General features: G+C 50.0%; 3 protein-coding genes across 22 annotated transcripts in view; 1 reads left to right on the forward strand and 2 right to left on the reverse strand.

The window, feature by feature from the left end:
- The window catches only part of Gon4l (gon-4 like), a 51972-nt gene extending 46438 nt beyond the window's left edge, over positions 1-5534 (forward strand). For 10 of the 14 annotated variants that reach the window (XM_041655269.1, XM_041655270.1, XM_041655268.1 and 7 more), the window contains one exon: positions 59-296. In XM_041655269.1, coding sequence (XP_041511203.1) covers positions 59-296 — 238 coding nt within the window. Of the gene's footprint in view, positions 1-58; positions 297-2186; positions 2271-4005 lie in introns of those variants that run through there. The other 4 variants (XM_041655279.1, XM_041655276.1, XM_041655280.1 and 1 more) reach the window with 3 other exon arrangements.
- Msto1 (misato mitochondrial distribution and morphology regulator 1) lies at positions 288-4339 on the reverse strand. 3 transcript variants are annotated; one of them, XM_041655288.1, is made up of 14 exons: positions 4213-4339; positions 3886-4021; positions 3409-3478; positions 3229-3304; positions 2783-2837; positions 2618-2705; positions 2408-2525; positions 2198-2332; positions 1946-2098; positions 1524-1655; positions 1268-1452; positions 958-1062; positions 761-870; positions 288-547 (listed from the first exon to the last, which is right to left on the reverse strand). In XM_041655288.1, exons 2-14 carry the CDS (start codon positions 3896-3898, stop codon positions 288-290), a joined length of 1500 nt encoding a protein of 499 aa, XP_041511222.1. In that variant the 5' UTR covers positions 3899-4021; positions 4213-4339. The 3 variants fall into 3 exon arrangements, with proteins under 3 accessions (XP_041511222.1, XP_041511221.1, XP_041511220.1); XM_041655287.1 differs by having other exon boundaries at positions 288-502; positions 4111-4239; XM_041655286.1 differs by having other exon boundaries at positions 4111-4239.
- Positions 5535-11261: 5727 nt separating the features above from the next.
- The window catches only part of Dap3 (death associated protein 3), a 31469-nt gene continuing 30644 nt past the window's right edge, over positions 11262-12086 (reverse strand). For all 5 annotated transcript variants that reach the window (XM_041655489.1, XM_041655491.1, XM_041655490.1 and 2 more), the window contains exon 12: positions 11262-11446. In XM_041655489.1, coding sequence (XP_041511423.1) covers positions 11361-11446 — 86 coding nt within the window. In that variant the 3' untranslated portion in view covers positions 11262-11360. The remainder of the gene's footprint in view (positions 11447-12086) is intronic.

Consider the following 12086-nt stretch of genomic DNA (forward strand, 5'->3'; position numbering starts at 1 on the left):
CAACAGCCCTCTGTACAAGGGTGGTTGTACTTGACTCATAGACCTTGAACCTTGACAGAGCCCGTTGGGAGATGGTTCTGCGGCCTGTGTCTCTCAGGGACTTCAGTGAAGACCTTACAAACACATTCTGGAAACAGCATTGGTGGAGAACGGGGCTTGGCTCTTTTGTGAACTCACTCTCTTTAAATGTACAAATGCATATGTCTTGCAGCAATCCCAACACACTGGGTTCCTGCACCCGGCAGCTTTTATTACAAATTATCTCCCCAATACCCTTCCCTGGAACATCAGTTTGAAAGGCTGTTACCCTCCTGGTAACACTGGGCCAGGCTGTGTAAGTCCTGTAGCAGCTCTTCCATGTCATCCCGCTCCACCCCAGCGTCCATGAAGCTAGCCCAGCGCCGCAGGTCAAGTCTGGCCAGCTCTTCAGCCAAGTCTCTCAGAGTGCGGTACAAGGATGAAGATGAGCGCAGGGCTCCAAACACAGGGATGCTCTGCACCGCTGTAGAGGGAGAGAGCTGGGGTCTACTCTGGGCGTGGTATATTGCTGTAGAGGGAGAGAGCTGGGGTCTACTCTGGGCATGGTAGATTGTAAAGGCAGTGAAGTGTGTGGCGTTGCTCTAGTATGCCAGCACCCTAGAGGGGCTGTGGTCGGGTGGAGGAACGCTCAACTGTGAACTTTCTGTTTGGCACTTTCATTCAAAGACAAAGAGTAAAACCGCCCCTGTGCGGCTCAAGTGTTAACTTCTCCATGTCCTACCTGCGCCCTTAGGGGGACCATCCAGGGCCAGTCCCTTGTGACTGAAGCTGGAGAAGAGGTGTGGGTAAGGAGGAGCCACTCTGCAGGGCGTCAGCAGCAGGTGTGAGGAGCTGCAGGCAGAGAGCAGTGAGGTGACTCAGAGAGCAGAGCGGCAGAGGCTGCCTGCCACCCGGGAGCAGGGCAAGTGCCCAACTGACCTTAAGACTCTAGGGTGCTGCTGTTGTAAATAGAGGGCCAAGACTTCTTCTCCAGAGGCACAGGCATGGAGAGCCGACGGCAAGGATGTCCCTGGGTTGAGCTTACTGCCAGAACAAAAGGCAGACCTTTTGTACATACTTGAGCTGTATGAATAAGAGCTAAGAACCCTTACATCCCTGGACCAGCAGCTGGGTCAGTCCAGAGCTCGTATTAATGTGATTAAGGCGGTGATGGCGGTCGGAAGAAAGCATACCTCAGGAACAAAGACCTGAGCAGGTCTCACAGGGCCCCTAATAACCCGGTCTTTACCTGGTGTGACTCATCCTGTCTATACCCCTGAGCACCACTGACTGGGCAAAGCATCGACTTCCAGCAGAATCCCCACAAGCAGAGAGTGGGGTCCACGGGGTGGTTCCTCCAAGTTGTCCCAGGATGTCGGGAAGGGACTGGCCTGGATCCAGTGGGAAGGGGATGACTGCTTCTGCTGTCACCACCTACAGACCAGGAGGTGTCAGGTTACAGAGCCTTTCCTGGGCTCTGGCCAGGCCTTCAGAAAGCTTCTTACCTTTCTCCCTGAGAAACTTAGCAGATCAGCCAAATGAGCCATAGGCACCATGGAGGACCGCAGGCGGAAGGGAGCTGTGACTGTGTCCAGGGCTGTAGCAAGAATGGCGCTACAGTGGAAGGGCAGAGTGGCCTGTCAAGTGGGACAGGAGGGGATATTGGGTCTCTCGGGTGTGGGAAACACACCAAGGACAGAGATCTAGGAATGAAGTAAGGCTGTTCGTCCTGAGGCCGGATAAACATGAGGAGCTAAGAGGTCAGGTTTAAGGTGGGAACCCAACTTGGTGTAAAAGTGATTCCTGAGTATGTGTTGGGTGCTAGGTTCAGTCCCTAGCACCACACGCACATGGCCGGGAGGTGGGGTGGGAGAAGAAGCAGAGTCGCAGTGATAGAGGCTGATATAAACGGAGCTTCGAGCCTTACGTCATAGTGTAGGTCAGGGAAGCTGACAGGTGGCTTGGGTCGCAGGCCCAGGTGCCCTCCCAGGGATAAGGGACAGACAAAAGAGCTGTACCCAGTCAGGTGCACCAGACCAAATGCTGTGTTTAGGAGGCGATAGATATTTTTCTGGGGCTCCTGGTAAAAGAAATAAGAGTGGGTTGCTCCACATAACTTCCTCAGTGGGGTCCTCTCCTTCCCACCAACTCTGCTGCTTTTCTTCCAGCTTCCACTCACCCCAAGACTGTAGGGAGCAGGGAGCAGACCCCACGTTATTACTCCTCGTCCTGAATACTCGTCTTGTAGTAGCTCTGCAGTTTTAGCGCCTACTCCAGAGAAGCCATCGTGCAGGTCACACAGGATCTGGAAGCCCTGCAGAGAGGTCAACAGAGCAGACTGGAGCCTGAGACGAGCGTCTCCCCAGCACCTGCAATGCCACATAGCTACCTGCAAGTAGTCACACTCTTCCACATAGAAATGTAGTCTGTCCTCCAGCTCCTCCAGGTACCTGGGTTCCTTCAGGATACCCTCCCCTTGTCCAAAAGCCTCCAGGCGACCTGTTTCACTACCAGAAATCACTGTGATGAAACCCCAGTCCTGCCCTCAGCTCCCCAATCTGCTGTTTTGGAGGAGGGCAGGTGAGATGGAGCCCCATACCCGTCATGGTTGTACTTGTGAATCACACAGATGCTCCGCGGATGGAGATGCACTCTCAGGAAGTCTGACCAGACTCTGACGCCGTTCTCTGTGGGAGAAATGGTGGGCAGCACCTTTCCCAGAGTCCCTGCTCTGTTCAGTCTCCAGCATCAAGAGACGCCTCACCTTTGCCATTTTGGATAGGTTTGGTCCTCCAGACACCGTCAGTATTCAGCACTCCCTGGGAGGGGTGAGGGAAATGACATTTATTTCCAGGAAGTTCTCCTCTGCCGTGTTTTTTCTTCTGTGTATATGTGTGTGCCCCTGTGGATTTGATGTGCACCACTTGCCGGAAGCCAGAAAATAGCGTGAGGTCCCCAGGAACTGGTTCCCGGTTGTTTTGAGATGCCTGAAGGGGGCATTGGGAACTCAGCTCAGGGTCCTTTGAAAAAGAGGCGAGGATTCTTTCTTAGCCTCTAAACCAGATTAGAGGTTCCTGCCCTTTTACAGCCAAAGGTGCTTTGTCCAAAATCGAATGTTTCTAAGGTATTTATAGTGGCTAGATGCCTCCTTTTCTGCCTTACTACTTTGCCTGTGGTAGGTTTCAAAGTTTAGGGCAGAGACCGCATCACCTCTGCACTCAGAAGGTCCTGGAGGTTAGGGTTCTTTGGGTACTCTTCTTCTCTGTGTGTGGTGAGCTTCCCTTGCCTGAAAAAGAGTGGAGATGAAGCAGAAAAAATGCCCATTTGATTCTCTCTCCAGCCTTTTATGCTTGTGCACTGGCTCTCCCCCTTCCTACATTCGACACACACCATGCTACTGCAGCCTCTAGCTGCCGGTCCTTGTAGAGGCCACCTTCTTCCTTTAGTGAATTCAGACTTCCTGCACAGAGATGAAAGACAAAGTCAAAGCCTAGAGCATCATCTCCCTCAGACAACCTGATCACCTGTCTGGTGATGTGTGGTAGCACTTGGCAAAACTTTTTGTTTGGCTTTTGAGATGTCTCCCTACGTATCCCTATCAACTATGTAAACCAGGTTGGCCTGGTACGCAGAGATCTACCTGTCCCTGCCGGGATTAAAGGCGTGCCCAACCGCGCCAAGCACTGCACTTGGCTTTTTAAAGCATACTTGGATATACGCTAGAAGGATGGGGAATCTGGACTCCATCCTTCTGTTGGGAGCCCGTGGCTCTGCCCACTCCAGAGTTGAACAGTCTGGTCTTCCGGTGTCCTCTGGGGGCTTGTCCCCTGTGTGGGAAAACCTGGCTGAGCTCCGCCACTGCCTCACCTTTCAGATCCATGAGGATAAGTCGCGGCGTATAGGTTTCCTGGCCATGCAGCGTCCGGCCGGCTCGGTACAGGACGTCGGGGCACAGCTCCCCCGGTGACGAGTCGCCTTCGGTCCTAGGTCCCAGCGCAGCATCCTGCAGAGTGCAGAGGGCTGAGTGGCGTGAGGAGGGGCATGGCCATGTACCTTCCGTAGGGAGCGCCGGGACGCCATGCGTAGCCTGACCTGCTGGTTCCACCAGTGTGCCCCGACGAAACCCGCGAAGTGTCCCAACTGCAGTGTGAGTACCTCGCGCGCCCCGCCCGCCATACCGCAGCCGCTGCTCACCGCTCCACTGCCGCCGGGGGGCGGGCTCCGCGCCCTATTGGCTCCTGAGCGCGTGCTTTCCCGTTGGCTACACGTTGGCTCCGGCGTGCGGCTCGCGCCCCGCCTCTTCCTCTCCAGGGTGACCGGAAGCTGGCGCGTCCTCGCTGGTCCCACGCCTTTCCCTCCCCGTCAGGGCTCCTATTCCGGCCAAGGTCATGGAAGGTTCTCCCACTTGTTTTTGTCAGTCTTCTCGCAGATGCCTCCCTCTCCTAACTAGTAATTCTCGAGAGAAAAAAACAACTTGACGAGGAACTCGATGCTCCACTGACTGACTCCTCCCAGCCTAAGGTCCCAGCCTGGCTAAACCAGTAAACTGGGCAATGGGTCGTCTGTCTGCTTCTGTTACGTTATGGAAAAGGTTTTAGTCCCCTTTTGCATGGACATAGAGTTCATTTGCACTTCTGTGCTTTATTTATTTATTTATTTGCTTCCTTACTTATTATTTAAGTTTTTCGAGGTAGGGTTTCTCTATAGCTTTGGAGCCTGTTCTGGAACTCGCTTGTAGACCAGGCTGACCTCGAACTCACAAGAGTTCTGCCAACCTCTGCCTCCCAAGTGCTGGGATTAAAGGCGTGCGCCACCACCCACCCTGAGCCTTTAATTTCTTTTTGAGTCATCATTTGGGCAACGTTTTGTGACAGGCTCACTGTTAGCCCAGCCTGGCTTCTTGGAAAAGGCTTGTGCTTTTTTGTATATCCAGTGGACAAAGGATTTCCAAACCACATGTGAGGGCACAACCCTATTATCCTGTTCTTGGAGGAGGGAGACCAGTCAATCCTTAACTCTGTAGCAAGTAGAAGGCCCACTTGGGCCCCCTGACAGCATGTCTAAGGTCCAAAACAGATGGCTATTCCCGAATGTCTTGCTTATATTTGGGGGGGGGGGGGTGCGAGTGTCTGGTATTTATAGCAGTGCACTATTTATGACATAAATTTATTGCTAGTCAAATGTACAGACAATATCTCCTACTGAACAACATTTAGCCTTTATTCTTTGGTGCCTTGGGATGATCAGCTTCTAATATTGTGTGGGCCAGATAATAAGTTGAGGGGATTGGTTCTGTACTGCCATGTGGGTCCTCCCTCAAGTCCAAGCTTTTCTTGAGGCTTGGCAGCAAGCACCTCTTACATTGAGCTCTCTGCCTGGGCCCATTCCTTTATTCATACTTACATTTTTATTTGGAGGCTGTTGTGGGAATGTCTACTCCTCCATTCTTGTATGTGTAAGAAATGTTGAATGATCATCTTTTCTTTCAAACTCAATAAAACAAATTTTATGCTTGAGTGGTTGTGTGTTTCTGTGAGACTCTGAGACCATCTTCCATACAGAGTAGGACCACTAGAAACAGAGGCTGTGGTGAGCTTACAGCCACCAGCTACAAATGAGCAGCGGGGTCAGCCCCTCTGGCCCCAGCTGCTGGTGGCTGCCTGCTTCTCATCATGAAACGGGCTGGAACCAACCTCCTTTCCCAGGCCCCGAGACAGGGTGCAGTCTATATAAACCTTTGTTCTAACTAGTGAGGTGGGGAGTTCACGAAGGGAAGGAGGCTGGCCCGGCACATGGCAGAAGAGGACAGAGGTCTTACACAATTAAGGTCCTCTACTTTTTGGTGTGGGGGTGCTGGGGTGACACAGGTAGCCCTGACTATCCTGAACTCTGTCCCATTTTCCATGGAAGACTTAGAAGCCTCCGTTGATTTGTTGGAGCTGGAGAGATGGCTCAGTCATTAAGTGTACTCGTTGCTCCTACAGGGGACCCAGCTTGGGTTCAAGCATTCACGTGGATCAATGCCCTCTTCTGATAGCCATTGTTATTTCATGCACGTAATGTACATAATACTCATATACATACAGTACATACATCTGATGAAAATGTTGGAGCTGGAGAGATGGGTCAGGGGTTAACTCTTCGATCACTGAGACAGCGGCAGCTCAGAATTCTTGTAACTTTCTCCAGCCTCAGGGTAACCGACAGCACAGGGTACACACAACATATACTTGACATACACTAACAGTCACACAGACCTCTGAGGGCACACACTGAACATAGACATGTCATACACTAACATGGTCATATAGACCTCCGAGAGCACACACTGAACATGTCATACTAATGTAGTTTTCCACTAATGTAAATTAAAAACTTTTTTGTTTTGTTTTGTTTTTGGTTTTTCGAGAAAGGGTTTCTCTGTGGCTTTGGAGCCTGTCCTGGAAGTAGCTCTGTAGACCAGGCTGGTCTCGAACTCACAGAGATCCGCCTGCCTCTGCCTCCCAAGTGCTGGGATTTAAATGAAAAAAAAAAAGCCCAGTTTTGTGCCAAATCACCATGCCAGCTATTTTTTTCTGTGCTGTGTCCCTTCCTGCAGAATTGTGTATTAAAAACCACTTTCCCTCCTCTCCTAAATTTGATTTAGTCCCAACTATCCTAGTTCTAACTGTTCTGAGACCAAGCTGGGGAAGCAGTGAGTTTATTGAACCTCCTCACAGAGCATGAAGGAGTTGTTGTTTACTAAAGGTCGGGGCATGGGTCATCCTGTCCCGTGTGCCCCGCCCCTACCTTCCTGCAGATTATACATACTCATTTCCCAGACTCAGAGGACAAGTGCAGTTACGACAGAATTACATGCAAATGGCTGAGGACAGCTATTAGGACTTCAGATGAGGCGCCAACTACATCAGTGGGACTCCCTAGGGACTAACAGTGGGTTGGTGGGATGATCTCTTACAAAGCACAGGTCATTTTTATGAGTATGGAGAACAAAACCCAAAACATTTGCTGGTGCTGTACCAGAAGATACATTGGAGGGAACCTTCATCTGGCGATGGATGGAGATAGAGACAGAGACCCACATTGGAGCACTGGACTGAGCTCCCAAGGTCCAAAGGAGGGGCAGAACGAGGGAGAACATGAGCAAGGAAGTCAGGACCGTGAGGGGTGCGCCTACCCACTGAGACGGTGGGGCTGATCTAATGGGAACTCACCAAGGCCAGCTGGACTGGGACTGATGGAGCATTTGATCAAACTGGACTCTCTGAATGTGGCTGACAATGAGTGCTGACTGAGAAGCCAAGGACAAGGCACTGGGTTTTGATTCTACTGCATGTACTGGCTTTGTGGGAGCCTAGTCTGTTTGGATGCTCACCTTCCTAGACTTGGATGGAGGGGGGAGGACCTTGGACTTCCCACAGGGCAGGGACTGGAGAGGTGTAGGGCCCGGGTCTACCCTTGTTCTTGGGGTGCATCTTGAGGATAGTTTCTGGTCAGCTAACTAAAGCATTCTGTTTGTTCTGGTGCTCCTCTTGCCCCGCCTGGTGATTAGCTGTAGGGCATTGTTGACTCCATCTTCGGTAATTTCCCACCTGCCCGGGCGGACATCCTTGTGCAGCAGCAGCGAGGTGTGTAAGGATTTCCCCAAGGTTGAATAAATGGCATTTGGCTGATCTCCTTTCGAATGACCCAGGTCTCTGTGTGTTCTTTCAATCTCCAGGCCCTTGCACAACTCGTGCTTACTGTACCGAGGGGGTAACACAGAATCGGGTGTTAGAGAGGGAGGGGGAGGGAAATGGGAGGAGGTGGAAATTTTTAATTAAAAACAAATTGCTGGTTTGAGCCTGGTAAGGACTCCTCTTTCCTGAACATTTTACCCCCTCCTGCCAGTTAGCCAACAGCATCAGGTTGTCTAGTTCCCACAAACGGGATCTGCTGGGGAAGTTCTGCCATGAGCACAGCCACGGCAAGGGGATGCCGGGTGTGCGTGGAGCAACTGCAGCTTCCTGGTCCAACCTCTCGGGCCTGAGATTGGTCTCAAGAGCTATCCTGCTCCGCTCCAGCGCTGGCCACTGCAGCTTGGCTTTGCTGTGTGTGTCTGTTTCTCATTCCTGGCACCCCAGTCAGAGCAGTCCCTAAGTAATGCAAGTCAAGGCCAGAGACCCGGTCAGAACTTAGGTCAGGGACAAAAGGAGACAACCATTTTAATCAGTGCTTGCTAACTTGGTTTGGGTCTCAGCACACGCTTTTTGCAAAACAAATTACTTTGTTGTGCTTTTGCTTGTGTGTTCCTTTATGCAAGCAACACTGAGGTTATTCTTTGTTTCTAACACTGGGAAGCACTTCTACAACAGGGGTGGTACAGATCAATGGGGAAGCCCTGAGCTTCACACAGCTCAGCCCTGATCTTTTAATACAGCAATAATTGGTTATATGGGCTTTTGTCTATTCCAGTTTCAGTCTTTAAATGCTATATTTTTCTAAGTGTCTTAGGCCGAAGAGACGGCTGAGCAGTGAGGAACATGAAGTGCTGAAGTAGGAGCTCCAGCTTCAGGAGACCCAATGCCTCTGGCCATCACAGGTACCTGGACTCAAACCCACACACATGCAAACATATATGGGAAAATAACAATCACGAACCTTGAAAATACTTCTTAGGTCCTGGTATATTGTTGCTGTGGAATAATCCTTTTGTGCACTGTAAAGATTTGTCACTCCAACTGGTTTATTAAAAATCTGAGTGCCTGGTAGCCAGGCAAGAAGTATTGTCAGGACAACCAAATTAAGGATGCTGGGAGGAAGAAGGGCAAAGTCGGGAGTCACCACAGATGCAGAGAAGCAGGATGGACATGCTGTATTGAACTGAGAAAAAGTGCCAAGCCAAAAAAGCAAGGCATAAATAAAAATATGAGTTAATTTAGATATAAGAGTTAGATAGATAGCCTGAGTTATTGGCTGAACATTTATAATGAATATAAGCCTCAGTGTGTTTACTTGAGAGCTACTGGCAGGACAGAAACGTCTGCCTAAAATACGTATTCACAGTAACACCAAAGAAAGCAATGGGGAGAACTGACAGTTACTAATAAATGGAGAAATAATAGATTCAGAGCAAGGAAGATTATAGCGGGTGTGAGCGTCACAGCTTTGGAGCTGCGACGATAGCCTGACTTACGGAGAAGCCAGGCTGAATCTAGAGCTGCAGACACCTAAAGAGATTCTGTAGTGTGAGGCTGTAGCCCAGTGGGCAGGTCCCCAGCAGTACTGTGCACATATGGATACACCAGGAAATAGTTTAGCCACACAACTGGCCTCCCATTGTGAGAGCTGGAGTCTATGTGATGTTAGTGGATTAGTGGAGAAGACACAGAACTGCACCACAGAGTGCAGGCTCTCACAGAAAACCATCCAAATAAAGCACTGGCCCATCCAAGCCAGGAGGAGCTTCCTGGCTGCAAGCAGCTGCCTGCTGTGTGTAGTGCTCACGGCACCCTGGGAGTTAGCATTACTGTCACCACTAGACGAGGTGAAACAGAAATGCAAATGACTAATAAGCGGGAAATCTGGAAATATACTGAGTTCTCACTGGGCATGGTACATATATCCTCCACACTGGTGGAGGCAGGAGAATCCTGAGTTGCCTACATAGAAAGTTCTGGCACTCTGGGCTACATGAGATTTGGTTTCAAAAACGAAAAGAAATCAGTCTTTTGGGGCTAGTGAGATGGCAAAGTGTGTAATGGAATTTGCCACGTAACATGGCCACCCTGACAATGCTCAAACCTACATGTAGCGATATTTTGTTTGTATCTAACAGATAAAGCTTGCCTGAAGATCAGAGTGCAGGGCTAAGCCACTAGTTAGTTACAGAGGCCAGGCAGGGGCGGCACACACCTTTAATCCCAGCACTAGGGAGGGAATCAGGAGTGATGTGGCTAGGTGGAGAGAGGAATACAAGGCGGGAGGAGACAGGAACAGATGTAGACTCAGGTTTCGTAGATTCAGTCTGAGGATTCATAAAGACAAGATCACCCCCTTGGTCTGAATGCGCAGAGGTAAGAACTCTCTAGTGGTTGGCTACTCTGCTTCTCTGAGCTTTCAGCTTTAACCCTTATATCTAACTCTGGGTTTTTCCTTGTTTGTTTTTTCAAGATAGGGTTTCTCTGTGTATCTTTGACTGTCCTGGAACTCACTCTGTAGACCAGGCTGGCCTCTGCCCTCTGAGTGCTGGAATTAAAAACATGTGCCACCATGAACGCCTGACTCTGAGGTTTTACTAATATCAATCAGAATTCATGCTACAGCCACACACACATGGAAGGAGAGGACTAACTTCAAATAGCTGTCCTCAGGCCTCCACGCATGTGCTGTGGCGTGTGCACACATAATAATAAAAATGTAAACTGAGTCATTTCTTCCTGTAGTTCTTTGAAGGTGTGGACATAAATATAATTCTATCTGCGTTAGTGTTAACTTATATAGCATGTGCACCCACACACTGAGACAATGGGGATGTTTTATCGGGAACTCACCAAGGCCAGCTGGCCTAGGTCTGAAAAAGCATGGGATAAATCCGGACTAGCTGAACATAGCGGACAATGAGGAATACTGAGAACTCAAGAACAATCGCAGTGGGTTTTTGATCCTACTGCACGTACTGGCTTTGGGGGAGCCTAGGCAGTTTGAATGCTCACCTTACGAGACCTGGATAGAGGTGGGCGGTCCTTGGGCTTCCCACAGGACAGGGAACCCTGATTGCTCTTCGAGCAGATGAGGGAGGGGGACTTGATCGGGGGAGGGGGAGGGAAATGGGAAGCGGTTGCGGGGAGGAGGCAGAAATCCTTAATAAATAAATAAATTAAAAAAAAAAGAATAGCTTAGAATCTATTTGGGCGCAACTAAAAAAAAACAAAACAAAAACTTATATAGCATGGATGCTGTAGCAGGTGCTCAATTCTCTCAGGAACTTGTGGGAAGGGGCAAGCCACACCAAACCGTCCGAACGCTGCTGGGGCTACAGTGACATTGTACAGAATCAAGAAGGAAGAAGGAACAGGGAGTGAGAAGTTCCTGGAATAGTGGAACTGGGAAGTGATTCATGGTCTCCTGAACTAATTTATGCTCAGAAGACAATGAGCAATTTCTGTAGAACTGAGTTTCTTCAGATGCCGACAAACAGAACTGCAGAGAAATTCAATTTGCTTAGTGTGTGCGCGTTCCTTGTCACGACTCTAACACAGCACTTAGAGAGCACAGCTGCCTTTAATGAAGGGGTTCAGCATAGGGACAGCGGGATGTGGGCACTGTGGCCAGGCCGCCCCGCTTGCGCTAGGCGCTGGTGCTCACAGGGCAGCACAGAGCCGCTCCAGCTGCCCGGGGTTGCTGTTACTCAGGAACTTGAGCTCCTTCCTCCCTTCTTCCGTCGGAGCTGGAACAGTCAAACACACAAATGGCAGTTTTTTCCTACTCCAAACTGTAGCCAGGGCTTCCTGTTCAGCTCACCACCCCATCAACCCTGAGCTCTCGCCCCTCCACCTCCAGCTCACTACAATGCCACACTCTTATTTTCCACCTCCAGTTTCAGATTCTATTAGCTTAAACTTTGCTTTTGGTTGGGCTAGAGATCAAATCCAGGGCTTGGCACATGCTAGGCAGTGACTCTACAACCAGTTGTTTCTAAGCCAAGTCTTATGTTGCCAGTGTGACCTGGGACCACAGCAGGCATCACTGGCTCCCTGTTATTCAGGGATAAAGCAGTTTACTATCTCCATGACGAGAAGCAGACACACAAATACCTAGAATGCTCACAATGCAAGCTATCAAGTCTGCCATTAAGAGTCCAGAGCTTCCTCAGGAGGCAGAGGCAGGTGGATCTCTGTGAGTTCAAAGCCAGCCTGGTTTATAACAGCCAGTTCCAGGACAGGCTCCAAAGCTACAGAAAAACTCTGTCTCAAAAAACTTAAAAAGAGTTAAGAGCTTTTGAACCTAGGTGTGGATCTGTGCTGAGACTTCAGCTCAGGAGGCTCAGACAGTAGCCCAAACACAGACACACAGTGAGACATTGCCCT

The sequence above is a fragment of the Microtus oregoni genome, unplaced genomic scaffold, assembly GCF_018167655.1.
Source record: "Microtus oregoni isolate MIOR12 unplaced genomic scaffold, Mior012 000007F_ref0000211, whole genome shotgun sequence".
Taxonomy (NCBI): domain Eukaryota; kingdom Metazoa; phylum Chordata; class Mammalia; order Rodentia; family Cricetidae; genus Microtus; species Microtus oregoni.